Consider the following 14260-nt stretch of genomic DNA (forward strand, 5'->3'; position numbering starts at 1 on the left):
ATAGTGCACAAGAATGGCATTATAGACTCAGCGTGCCGAGCTCTACAGGATACCTCCTACTCCCTGCCCTGGGCTGCTTTGTACCCCCGTCCACTGGCTGGCCCCGTCCCCACCTGGGCTGGCGAATACTGCTGCGCCGGCGGTTGTGGTTGACACGGCGACTGGTGTGGCTGCAGTCGCTGGCGTGGCGGCGGCGGTGGCCCGTGGCTGGCGCTTTGGCTGCGGCGGCCCTGGCTCGTGTGGCGGCGGCTCCCACTGGTCCTGCGGGGGTGGCTGCTCCTGGGCTCTTTCCCCTTTGGTGGTCAGCCCTGAGTGAGCCGCTCCACCGGCCTTTACGCTGACCTGGAGAGGCGGAGCGGGAGTCTGACTCGGAACGTGCAGCGGGATGTTGTCGGGAAGAAGCTGGGGCTGCTCCAAACCCCGTGGGAGAAATTGCCTGGCACAAACGTGAAGCAGGTGTAACCCCTCCTGCTCACTAGCCCAGCGTGAGGTTATTCCGCAGAGGGGAACCCGGTGACTTCTTACCCCACTGCGGGAGGCTAGGCCTGAGGCTGCTCTGCGCTGTGTATTAGTGTGTGCGTCTCAGAGCCGACCCACTCGGACAAACCACCAGGAACCGGCTTTATTCTGTCAAAAAACACAGGCCAGGACCACAGATCAGCAGCCTCCTCTCTGCCTGCAGCCTGTGTGCTGCTTAGAACATAAGAACATGAGAACGGCCGTACTGGGTCAGACCAAAGGTCCTTCTAGCCCAGTATCCTGTCTACCGACAGTGGCCAGCACCAGGTGCCCCAGAGAGGGTGGACCGAAGACAATGATCAAGCAATTTGTCTCCTGCCATCCCTCTCCAGCCTCTGACAGAGGCCAAGGACACCATTTTATCCCCTGGCTAATGGCCTTTTATGGACCTAACCTCCATGAATTTATCCAGCTTCTCTTTAAACTCTGTTATAGTCCTAGCCTTCACAGCCTCCTCTGGCAAGGAGTTCCACAGGTTGACTACACGCTGTGTGAAGAAGAACTTTCTTTTATTAGTTTTAAACCTGCTACCCATTAATTTTATTTGGTGTCCTCTAGTTCTTCTATTATAGGAACTAATAAATAACTTTTCTTTATCAGCCCTCTCCACACTTCTAGCTTAGTCTCTACTGAGACCCTGTTGGGGGCAGAGGGGACATCCTGGCAGGAACCAGGGAGTTCTCCCAGCATGCTGCAGTTTGTAGCCCACCACTTGTAGTTCCCAGGGCTGCTGTTGAAGCCCACTGGACGTTGGGCTACACAGGTAATAACCTACTGCTGTCACACCTGGCATTTCCCACAGGCAGGCCTGCTCCCTGTGATCTCAAGGGCACACTGGGACCATTCAGAGAAAGGCAGCAGAATCGACTCATGGAGGGGAGGGAGAGCTGTAGAGCCACAAAAGCAGCTAAAAATATAATCAAGTCTCTGCCGGGAGGTCATGAGAGTCTATCAATACCAAGAAGGTAACAATATCAATAACGAGAGGAGGGAATAAGTCCCAGCCTCAGAGGATGACAAACAAAGGAGAGGAAAGATTAGCCAAGACACCAGAAGGCAGATCTCTGTGGGAGGAAGTGTTCTCTAATGGTTAGTGCAGATGACTGTGTCCCCAAGATTCTTGGGTTCTCTTCCTGGCTGACTCACTGATGACTTGGGCCAAGTTACTTCACATCCCTGGGCCTAAATTGTACCATCCGTAATCTTCACTGCACCTGGGGTGGGAATAGAGAGGGTGAATTCAAGTTTGTAAAGCAACCTCATCAAATCTTCTTTCTGTTCTGAGAATGATCATGAAAAGAAAAAAATTGTGTCATATTCTGCTTGCTTGTTGGGTAAACATAATGATCAGATTGCCCCCAAAATGGGGCTTTCCAGAGCTGCTGTTGTGCCTTTTCCAAGCAGCACTAGTAACACTTTATTGATAGTATTATTTTGTTATATACAGAAATCTATATTAAGGTTGCACAGTTAAACACATGCAAGTTAGGAAATGCCAAGTTAAGGTGGCCCACATAACCTTAACTCTGCCTCTTGTGTATCTCCAATACATGACAGTGACCACAAATTGGACCGGATCATCATTCCACCTGCTTTGTCCTTCTCCTATGGCCAAAAGCTACCAGAAAACGTGGGGAGCTGTTCAGGTTAGGTTTCCCCCCTACCTCCAGGTAACATAGAGACATTGTATCCAGCTCTAGATCCCCACCTTCCTGCTCCCAGCTCAGGAAATGGGGAACGGCCAGGATCAAGATTTTCTCTGGCATAATTGCATCAATGAGCTATGACTAGTGAGAATTTTCCCAGCATAGACACCGCCCTCTAACTGCTTTTTCCTTGTGCAAACGTGGATGAGAGGGTGAATGCCAAGGGGCGCTCAGAGGATGAGAAAAACATCCTAAACCAAAGCTATTCCTGGCGCTGCTGGCTGCTGTCACCTTTTCCCAGTGTAGGGGAATTTTTCTGAGATGTCTTGGATTTGACTTCTAGCAAGCTGCGGGTGTTCTGCAAACTCCGCACAACAGAGCCAAGCACTGTGGAGTAGTCAATCAGGGTGCATCTACAGTGCACCCATAGGCCGAAATAAGATATGTAATCTGAGCAATGCAAATTACATATTTTATTTTGATCTAATTTCAAAATAGCTTATTTTGAAATTTGGTGCTTGCTGTCTCCACAGCACCCTCATGGAACGAGGGCTACAGGGACATCGGACTAGAGAGCCTGTTATTTCAAAATCAATTTTGAAATAACGGGCTGGTTCAAAAGATGTGGAACAGCTATTTCGGGATCCCTCTGGCATCCCAAAGTAGCACCGTAGTCTAGACGTGTCCTAAGTGTTTCGTGGGGACCACTTTACAGCCGCAACATCGCAAGATATTTTAACAAATCTGTGGTCACGGTGTGCACCTTCACACTTGTCACCTAGCTGCACACCAGACCTTCCGTCCGTGTCCACACTTAAAAAGCGACAGCTGCTCTCCTGTAGCACTTCAGTGTAATCACTTACAACAGCAATGGAGGGGTCACCCGTCACTATAGTTAATCCAAGTTTAATGGAAAGTTTGATCAGAGGTTAGGTCCTTTTAACTATGTCCTTTCAGGTGTGGATTTTTCACCTCTCCGAGAGAGGCGGTTCTGTACATGTAAGTTCAGTGTAGACCAGCCCTCAAAGCTCACAGGGACGGCTGGAACAAGAGCTCAGACCCACTTGCTTTAAGCGCACCAACCCCCACAACCTGAGCTAAGGAGAGTCTCAATTAGCGATCTAGTGTCACCGAATGCGCAGTACTGACTCCATCCGAACTTGGAGGTGTGCTCATGAACTTGGCAGCGTAATTTGATTGTCTTCACACAATATTTTACGTTTCCATAGGAACTTTTTCCCCAGCAGTCTCAACATACTTTACAAACATTCATTAACTTCAGCGCACAGTTCCCGGCTCCAGAAGGCAGGTAAGTATTAGTTACTATATTTTCCAGGTGAGTAAACTGAGGCACGGGTAAACAATCAGACCAAAGTCCATTACTGAGGTAAGGGTAGAAACTCAGAGTTCCAACGCTCATACCTTAAACTACACAGCTTTCTTTCCAGTTTGGGATATTAGCTAGAATGTGATTAATTTTGCAGTAGGGTCAATTGGCAAAGTTCATTTATCGGTAACATGTGACTCCCCTCTGTGTCCTTGATCCTTTTCTGCTAACAGCCTGTATATAAAGGGTTGGACAGGCCCAAGAATACATTTCCCAGATCGCAACACTCTAAGGTCATACAAGGTCGAACAGCTGTTTGCTCCCATACACTGCTCAGTTGTACCTGATTCTGAGAGATATCGCTCATTCCAGCCTCCCGCTCGATCGGCGTCTCTAGCCTGGGGACCCTGCATTACTCCTCTGTAAATTATTGACAGCTGGAAAAGCAGAAACCAGAAACTGAGCTGGTGGAAAATGTGATAAACCTCCATTTGTTGCACGTTAACAAATGCTGAAAGCCAGCTATTGGAGCTGCTTGGCTCCCGGTGCCCTGTGCTGAGCCTCTGATATTCACAGGCCAACTCCTGGCTTTGCTCCACTTGGCAGGAAGGGACATGTTAACCCTATGTGGCCAGGGGACACTGCCACGAGACACTGCACCTTATTTATACTGGAAATTGCCTAGCTGCTAAGAGGGCTGGGTCCTCCTGAAGGAGCTCCTATTCCCAAACAGCCTTGGGGGTCACCCGTCTGCCCATGCTGAATCCATCCTCCCTCTCTGTGCAGGTGTAACCCGCACACATTGGCTGTGTCTAGACTGGCAAGTTTTTCCGCAAAATCAGATGATTTTGCGGAAAAACTTGCCAGCTGTCTCCCTTCCTTTTCTTCTCCTTCTGCTTTCTCCTGTGCCTACGGTTGCCAGGTGTCTGGTTTTAGCCTGGACTGTCCGTTATTCGGATCCAGCGTCTGGTACAAAAACAGAAAATACTGGACATGTGAAATGCCCAGCATTTCCTCCTGTTTCCCTCAGACAGACAATTTTCCCCTGCCGCATCTGGAGGGGATGGTGGGGAGTGAGGAACTGAGAGAACAGCAGGGCCATTTAAAGGTACAGCTGTGGGTTTTTTTTTTTTTTTTTTTTTTTTGCTCAACAACGTTGGTTTCGCCCTTTTTCTTTTCTCAACAGAATTTTTCCCCGGTGTTTTTTTGTTTTTGTTTTTTTGGGGGGAGGGTGTTCGGTATTTTTTTGTTAAACCATCTGGCAACCCTACCTGTGTCAGCTCCTGTCTATGAAGTGATCTTGCTTTGGTCAGTGCCTAGGTTCCCAGCTGCCTCCACTAAATCCATATCTTCCATAAGGCCCAGCAGCACTGACCAAAATCAGCATAACGCCAGCACCACAAATATCCGTGCACAAAAATAGCAAGCCAAGTCATCCCTTCACTCAAAGCATCTGTCTTTTGGTTGTTTTTCTGATTGTAAACTCCGCTTGGGCAGGGACTCTGTCTTTGACTCAGACATACAGTTGTTTCATTATGATGATGTGGCACTGAAAAAAAAATCATGTCAGGACCCTCACAAAACACCACAATCCACACTGCAAATGTAAATGATAAAGATCCACAGCAAATCATTGCCTGCAGGGCAGAAATGAATTTGAAACATGAGAATATCAATTAAAGGTCTAGAGAAGTTTTCTCTAACCCATCTTTTTCATAATATGGCTAGTATAAGGATACATTGCAAAGAACTCAGAAAACATTTTTGTAAGGTCCTGAAACAAATTAAACTGAAAACCAAGTGACGAGACTCTCCCCCATGTCAAGATGTGCACAGACGCATTCCTGAATTTCTTGTGAGGTGTGAATACAATGAGTATTGACTTCCCAGTAATACCCAGCTTGCAACAAGATGTTGCTGTATTTATTATGCCTCACAAAAACTGTGTGAAGAAGGTGTGTGTAAAAACTGATTTTTACAGAAAACTTAAGATGCATTAAACGTTTACAAAAGTAGAGAGAGGGTTTTAACAAAAAACCCCAAACTGTGCAGCATCCTGTTGAGAGACAAAACAAATATGGGAGTAAAGAGAGTTTGGCAGAAGTGAAGTTTACAAACATGGGAATGTCTCTGCTGTAGCCTCGTTTTACAGATGGGGCACAAAGTGGCTAAGTGACTTGCCAAAGGGCAGAGTGGGTATAGATGTTGGGAATCTTAACCCCACCCTTCGAATGGATTCAGGGGCCCTAGCTCCTTCTCTAATCAACCCACACCACTATCAGCTAAGCAGAACATAGGCATGGGTGAAAGCCGTAAGTGCATTTAGATGAAGTCTGGGCCAGCAGACCATCCTTGTGCAGACAGAAGGTGGATGAGGGAACGTCTTTTAGGGGCTCAGCTTGTCAGCTGGTGTAAGAGACAAATGTCTGAGCTGCTCCTCTTTAGGTGTCAAATTTACATACAGCTGGCAACATGCCAGGGGAAACCAGCTCTTTCCCTACATTTTTAGGTCAAGGGGCGTTGGCATCCACAAATGCAGAAGATCCCTTGGCCCTATTAAGGAGACCATGAGGGGCGAGGCCTCCACCCGGCAGCCTGCCTCCACCAGCTAGACCCAGGGTGTGCGCCCAGTTCTGAAGCAGTAGCCACTGCTATAGCGAACTAGCCCCGTGATTCCGAAAAAACCGGTCGGACTCATGGAACGTGGCTTCGGAAAGAGGAAAGACCTTCGGAACTTTGTGTTTCTTCGTATTATTATAATTATTCTATGAAAAAAAATTGGGTTTTTAATTTGAAAAATGGGGGTTTTTTTTTGAGTTTTCATTGTTCAAGCCAACTAGCCAGTTAGCCACGTGGGGCGAGTGGCCAGCGCGTGGGGCACTCGACCCTACTCCAGGGCTTGCTGGGAAGGAGCGGCGGCGGCCTACAACTCCCGTCAGCCAGCGCGGGGCGGGGCGGGGCGGCGTGAGCGACGCGCCGACGTCACGCGCCGCGGCGCCAATCGGGGCGGGCCCGGGCAGTGAGGTCACTGTGGGTGACGTCAGGGGCCCAGAGAGAGGCTCTCCGGCAGCGGCGACGGGAGCGGGGCGCGGGGCTGAGGGGAGCGCGAGCCGGAGCGGGGGGAGGCAGGAGCGGCCAGGCCCCGCAGGGCGCAGCGGCGGCAGCAGGAGGGGGCTCGCCCGCGGCTCGGCGCCCGGCGCCCCCCCCCCCGGGGAGTCCCCCCCCAGCCCGGAGCAGCCCGGGCTCTGACAGCCCGAGAGGAGGAGCCGGGCAGCCGGGGGCACCATGTCCTCCCCCAGCCCGGGCAAGAGGCGGATGGACACCGACGTGGTCAAGCTGTATCCTTCCTGCGCGGGGAGACCCGCCCCCCCGTGTAGGGGGCGAGGGGAGACCCCCCCACACCTTCTGTGGGGGGAGACCCCCCCCTCCTGCCCTGTGTGTGTCTGAGACCCTCCCCCCTCCTTCCAGTGGGGGGGGGGGGAGAGACCCTTTCCCCCTCCTTCCAGTGGGGGGGGGGGGAGAGACCCTTTCCCCCTCCTTCCAGTGGGGGGGGGGGGAGAGACCCTTTCCCCCTCCTTCCAGTGGGGGGGGGGGGGAGAGACCCTTCCCCCCCTCCTTCCAGTGGGGGGGGGGGGAGAGACCCTTTCCCCCTCCTTCCAGTGGGGGGGGGGGAGAGACCCTTCCCCCCCTCCTTCCAGTGGGGGGGGGGGGAGAGACCCTTTCCCCCTCCTTCCAGTGGGGGGGGGGGAGAGACCCTTTCCCCCTCCTTCCAGTGGGGGGGGGGGGAGAGACCCTTTCCCCCTCCTTCCAGTGGGGGGGGGGGAGAGACCCTTTCCCCCTCCTTCCAGTGGGGGGGGAGAGACCCTTCCCTGTCCTCCTGTGTGAAGTATGGGGTGAGAGGGAGACAAGAGAGAGACCCTCTATCCTCCCGTGTGGGGTGGGAAGGAGGAGAGAGAGAGACCCCCCCCATCCTGGGGGGGGGAAGAAGAGAGAGGTTCTCCATCCTCTTGTGTGTGGGGGAGGGGGAGAGGGAGACCTTCTAATGGGGGGGAGGGGAGAAAAGCTTTCCCCATTTGACAGTGTGGGGAGGGGAGAGATCCCTCATCCCCTGGGTGGGGGAGAGAAGCCCCTGTGAGGAAAATATCCTGGGGAAAAGACCCTCAGCCCAGAGGAGAGTGACATCCCTAATCCTCCAGTGGTGTACAGCTGTCAGGGCCTGTCCTGCTGATATCTTGTGGAGAAGGAGAGCGTGAACCCCCATGAAACCAGCTACCAGGAGGAAGAGGGTGAGCCTCCCCTAGATCAGCCCCTCTTCTGGGGGAGCCCCCTGCAACCACCTACTCAACATCAACTCTTCCCAGTCTGCTGAATAGAGGCCTCCTGAAAAAGCAGACTGTCTTCCCTCCCTACCCCCAGTCCTGGGGATTTCAGTGCTCTCAAATACCGAATCTATCTCCCAGCCTCAGCTTACACCCCAGACTAAGGACTGGAGCCCCTTTAAACCATAGAGAGCCTGGGGGATAAGAGGCTACCCCACCCACCGCCTATCCTGGTGGGAGATTAGTACCTTTTAAAGTGGGAGCATGGGGCAGAATCCTTTGGTTCAACCTAAGGCAACTCCTTTTCCTTCCCCTGCTATTGTGACTCTTCCCCCTCCTCCCCCCCACCCCCATCGCAGGTTAAGGGAAAGAAACCCCCTCCTCCCATAGATATGACAGCTGGTAGTCAGTCTTCGAAGGGAATTTTTAAGGAATATTCTCCCCCCCTTCCAGATGGCACCCCCACTCCTGACTCCCCTCTTTCCCCCAGCCCTCTTCCCTGGAATGTAGTTCAGCAGCTTGGAGTGGTTAGAAGGGGGTCTCAGAGAATGGAGAGGTCTTGTCTAATAGCCACAGCCCAGAGAAAGCCTTTTGTGATGTTTATTATTATTTACTCCATGGTTTCAGCCTGCCATTCCCAAAGCTTCTGGTGCCAGCTTAGGGACTTGTGTTTTCTTTTCTTTTTTTGGGGGAGGGGGGGGAGTCTGGTTTGCAACAAACCAAAAATAAGGTGCTATGGAGTGGGGGGGAAAAGGGGTTCCAGAGCAATTGAAAAGTCTCTCTCTCCCTTCCCTTCCCGCTAGAGGTTTTGTTTATGTAACACTCCAGTTTAGGGTAGGCTTTTTTCTTTCCTAATGGATCTATTTTTATTTTTCTCAGTATTTTTATTCTCACCCCTCATAGGATGGTGTAGCCCTCACTTTCGCTGTCTGGAGTGTGGGTGGCTATTGAAAAAACATTGGGAATTCGATTATAGAATTGTTTTATTAATAGTTTTGTTTACGTGGTGGTGGTGGTGGGGAGAATTGACTTAACTGACTACAATGCTTTCAGATATATTTACTCCCCCAGGAGAATTTGGGGGTGAGAGATCTGGTTTTTTTGGTTGTGGTAGGAAGGTTGGGGGTTATAAACAGATCTGATTTAGTTTCTAGAGGCAGAGATAAACAAACTTATTTGGATTTTGTGTCTTAAAAGAAGGGGTGAAATCAACAGTGCTAATGTCTGTGGTATGAGAACAGTTTACCCTAGGAAAATGTGTTAATGTTTTTGTATGTTTTTATACAAAGTTGCTCTTTATTTTTAAGGTTGTTTATAGCAAATAGGAAATGACTGCCGATCATGGTACTATCTGAGCTATTTTTATTCCGGAGTTTAGAATTACAACATGTCATACCCTCCCAAATGCAAATTTCAGTTGATGGTTAATTTCACCAGGAGGAGGTTTGAAAACTCCAGCTGTTTAGTGGAAATAATCTTCATTGTGTGTAATTTTTTAAAGAGGACTGTGCTGGAGTGAAGATGAGGCCCATTATGACCTGATGCATTTTCTACCCCACTTCTCTTTTCCTGCTTGGTAGCTGACATCTAGACTGACTACAGCATTTTAGGAGACAAAGAGCAGGTTTTTTGGTATATTTATTGCTTGGTGGTACACAAAAAGAAGCAAATAGGTTGATATTCCTTCCAATCCCAGTTAATTTCTCATCTCCTGGTCTATTTTCCCTGACAAAAGAATCTAGAGGTGCTTTAAAACTGTAGCTCTTATTATTGTTACCCCAGTGCTCTTGGTATTTGACACAGAGGGATAGGTCAGTTTGTGTCTTGTGGACCGTAAAGTTAGGAAGTTGTGTCAAATGGCTGTTTCTACCTTCCTCCGGCTTTTTGTTTGTCTGGCCTTCCTTCATATCTCTAGGATGAATTCACAGTGTAGGCCCAAACTGCTGAGCCACTTCATTTGTCTGTGCTGTCCTATTTGTAAACCAGCCTGCACGTTTTCTGAAATAAGTGGGGGGGGGGGAGGGGCAGGAGGGGGGAAAGGATTGAAGCTGGTTATGATTGTTATGAGAGATTATATGATTGTTAAATGAGAGACCTGGACTGAAGGAATGTACTTAAATGTTGCTTTTCCTGATGGCTTGAAATTTTTTTTGTTTTGTTTGCTGCCATTTTCATTACAATCTCCCATTTCAGCCTCTCTAATGTCTCTAGTATATAATCATGGCACAGATTTACAGCCTGCCAAGAGCTACCTTGTCTGGGTGGGGGGAGGGACTAGAGAGCAAGTTACAAGTCTGCTGCCTTTTACTGCTCTGACAGGTTTAGGAGAGGAGTGGAGTCTTTATTATTCCTATATTTAGTCCCCAACATGTCCACGTCCTTTTGTAGGTGTTTCTTTGTGACTAGGGAAAGGGAGAGGTTGGTTGGTCTCTCTCTCTCTCTCTCTCTCTCTCTCTCTCTCAATTGCAAGGGAGTGTGGGGTTTTTAACTAATGTTTAATAATCAGCTGGATGGTTATGTTCTGACACTCTGAATCATTCATTGTTTCGCTTCTGATCCCTTCTCTAACTGCTGGGAATAGCCTAGAAACAGGGGTTTGCATTGCATTTCTACTCTGTTGTTTTGATTGTCTCCTTCCCCTCACCTCTCTTGAATTTCCTCCCTGCCTAAATACCAGGCCCGGTAGAGTTGTTCGAATAAATGCAGTACCGTGAACAAAATAAGCTTCCTGTGCCCCCACTTGTGGAATGGCTTTCAAGGAATTTTTATACTCAGAGTATGGGAAATTACTCAGATTACTTGAGATCTGGTACTGGTAACTTTAAAAAAAAAAAAAAAAGTGTGAACATCTTAGGGTTGTGCATAAGTTTTCCCTTCCCTTCCAACCTATACTTTCCCAGGTAGTTGTGGGAGCTCATGCAGTTCACTGTGTCCTCAAGGCTTGTGGGACTTGTTCATTCCCCTGTTGCATGGCAGTTGCAATCCCCTCTTACCCTAGATGAGGCAGAGCCCCCTGTGAAATGACGAGCTGCTTGTTTTGGAAAAGTGTTTGCAGGCAAAAGGCCTCAGGCAGATCTTGCAACTCAGCGGATTGGTTGCTCTGTTACTACCCGGAAACCGAGGTCTGGGCGGAGCCATACAAACAGCTGATGGAGTGTGTGACAAGTGTGTTTATATACAGGAGAGCGGGGGCTGGGGAAAGAGAAGGAGGCCTAGTAGAAGCCTTTGAAAACAAGCACAGGGCAATCTTTGGAGGAATAGAATTTTTTTGGGTGTGTGAAATTTCTTATACAGGCAAATAAGTGCAACCAGTACTGGGTATCCCTGAAATGTTAATCTGTGTGATTCTTGGAGCCCTTCAACTACATCTCTTGGAAGTCTTTCTGGTAGGATTACAATAGTTCTGATGTTGGATGTTTGTTCTACACCAGAATAGCAGTGTACATATGAATGCACTTTATTTACAAACTCGCCTTGAACTCAGTTTTTCAGAATTTTACTTTATTTCCCTTTTTAGACAGTGTCACAAGATTCTGTACATAACTTTTAAGTATTGGAGCTGAAGTTAGAAAGGAATGTGTGTTTCTCACTGCATAAAAGGAATTATAAATACAGCCAAATTTAGCTTGTTGAATCTCCATTTTTTGGATTCATGGAGACAAATTGCTGCAGCAGCAGCAGCAAAATATTTAAAGTTCTGAAACTTTATGATGAACAGATCATATTACAATAGTTAACGGGGTGACTGACTTAAAATGAGAATTTTGGAATAACTTTAAAACTATCTGAAGCTAAAAATGAAGAATAAATCCTAAGACATTTCTTCTTTTACCTGTGTATTTATGGATGATTTGTAATTGCAAAAAACAGTAGTAGTGGCTTGTATCAGTTGTTAGATTAGCTGAGTCAGAAGATAGAAAACAGCTTATATTCAGGGTAAATATAATTTTTTAAGCTAAAACTTTTACAACGTAGAATGTAAATCCTGAAAATGTCATAGGAAAATTTTTATACATTTTGGTCTCCATTATAATTGACTCTGAAGGGACGGGAGAAGTCATGATACTTTTTCAAACAGATGAAGACTTGTGGGATTCCTCCCCCCTCCCCCCTTAGCTTATGCTGTGGTAGCAAACAAGAAATTTCAACTTATCTCAGTTGAACAGTGACCAATATGCCTCATCCTGTTCTCCTACCTGCCATTTTAAGAACTTAACCCCTTGTATCATTTTGCTAAAACAACAAAGCAGCTTTCAGTAAAAATTCTCACTGCCTCAGCAGCAACCTTCAAGAGGTTGTTGTTCATTTCAGAGCTGAGTTTCACTATTAACTGGTGACTTTACCTCCGTCCCCCTTTTCTGCTCCCCCCTCCCACACTCTCTATAAGTTCCATTGTTGCCTTGTCCGTCTGATTGCAAGACTGGCTTGCAACACAAACCTGAAAGGGTGCTGCACCTGCTTAATACAATTAAGTTTTGTGTCAATAACCATTGTACAATATGAATTGGATTAAAACATTAGATTGTAAAGCTAGAGCAGGCATTTTAATCTGACCCTATTTAAAACAAAGACTTTGTGTATTTTTTTGGCATTCAAGTTGTGCTAACTACTTGTGGGTATCATACTACTTGGTTTCAGAGCACTGATTTTAGTCAACTGTATGGCACTGCAGTCTTTTTGGGGATTACGGTTATGGTTCTCAGAAGCAATTTTTGGTAAAAACTAAACTGGAATTAGGTTGCTGCAGATTGAGGACAGTATACTTTATTAACACTTAGTGAACAAATCTTGTAGGCTGTTAATTTATAGCACCGGTGGGGAACCTTTTTTGGGTGAGGGCTGCTGACCCACAGAAAAATCAGTTGGGGGCTGCACACAAGTGAGAAGCAAAAAAACCAAAACAAAACCCACCACCACCTTTCTGATGTGGCCCCTCGCTGAGAAGGAGAAAGACATTCCCCTCGCACACCACAGCCTTGAGGGGCCCAGGCTAGTAGATGTTGTGTGCTCCAGCCATGTGGGGAGGCAGCAGGAAAGCTGAAGCACCAGTGCGGGCTCCCCAATGTGGGAGGTAGAGGAGCCCTGACGCTCAGGCACTGTATGTGGCTGCCGGCCCTTAGGTTCCCCACCTCCATTTTATAGTAAGAGTAAAAATTTGCATGCTTTTTTAGAAAAGATAAGTAGCTTGATTTGTAAAATCATGTCTTTACTCTTATTTTTTCTATTGCCATGTGTAGAAAGGCATAGTTTTAACACCAGTTATAAAGCTTTTATATAATGTGATGGAATTCTCCTGTAAATTAGTAAAGATTCAAAGTCAGTTGTGGATGACTTTGTAGAATACTCACAATAATTCTTAAAAGGGAAGCTCTTGCTATGCTGAGAACCCCAAAATGTGTTAAACACCATTTCTTGGCTGAAAGCAAATAACCCTCTACAACTATCTTGGCTGTGAATCATTCACCCGTTGATAACACTTCAGTGTGTAGAAGTAGACAAAAGATGCCCCCTGTTGAGTCTTTGCCTCTTTTTCTCTGGGTTCTTTGGATTACAGGCAGTCCCCGACTTGCGCGGATCCGACTTATGTCGGATCCGCACTTACGAACGGGGCTTTTTTTGCCCCGGAGCTCACGGGCGGCGGATCGCCACCCGTGTCCTCCGGGGCGAGAAAAAGCAAAGCCGCTGGACCCCCCCCCCCCAGCAGACCAGGGACACCCGAGCAAAGCTGCCCAGGCGGCGGAAGTCCCGCTGCCTGGGCGGCTTTGCTCCTGTCCCCTTGGTCTGCTGGGGGGGGGTCCAGCAAAGCCGCTGGACCCCCCCAGCAGACCAGGGACACCTGAGCAAAGCTGCCGCCTAGGCGGCTTTGCTCCCGGGCAAACGAGCAAAGCCGCCCAGGCGGCGGCTTTGCTCTGGTGTCCCTGGTCTGCTGGGGGGGGTCCAGTGGCTTTGTTGGACCCCCCCAGCAGACCAGGGGGACAGGAGCAAAGGAGCGGAGCACGCCCGCAGCGGGCGTGCTCTAAGGCTTTGCTCCCTGTCTCCCTGCAGACCAGGGAGACGGAGAGCAAAGCTGCTGAGCACGCCCGCAGGGGGACAGCCCAAGCGCGCCCGGGCTGTCCCGCTGCGGGCGTGCTCCGCGCCTTTGCTCCTGTCCCCCTGGTCTGCTGGAGGGCGGGGGGGGATGCAGCTAGTGCCCTCCCCCCCCCCCCCCCCCCCCCCCAGCAGACCAGGCTTTTCTTGCCTATCCCTGCGGTAGAGCAGCTGGGGGCTGCCGGGTTGGTCCCGCAGCGCCGCTCCGGACCAACCCGGCAGCACCCCAGCTGCTCTGCCCCAGGCGTCCTGATTCAGCCGCTGCTGGTCAGTTTCAGCAGCGGCTGAATCAGGACGCCTGGGGCAGAGCAGCTGGGGTGCTGCTGGGTTGCTCCAGTAGAGCTGAGGAGCCGCGCTACTGG

The 14260-nt window shown here is 49.0% G+C and overlaps 1 protein-coding gene across 1 annotated transcript in view; it reads left to right on the forward strand.

Moving 5' to 3' along the window:
* The first annotated feature begins 6540 nt into the window (after positions 1–6540).
* The window catches only part of UBE2H (ubiquitin conjugating enzyme E2 H), a 74217-nt gene continuing 66497 nt past the window's right edge, over positions 6541–14260 (forward strand). The window contains exon 1 of the mRNA XM_075925365.2: positions 6541–6830. Coding sequence (XP_075781480.1) covers positions 6778–6830 — 53 coding nt within the window. The 5' untranslated portion in view covers positions 6541–6777. The remainder of the gene's footprint in view (positions 6831–14260) is intronic.

The sequence above is a fragment of the Pelodiscus sinensis genome, chromosome 1 (assembly GCF_052426305.1).
Source record: "Pelodiscus sinensis isolate ZL-2025 chromosome 1, ASM5242630v1, whole genome shotgun sequence".
Classification (NCBI taxonomy): Eukaryota; Metazoa; Chordata; order Testudines; family Trionychidae; genus Pelodiscus; species Pelodiscus sinensis.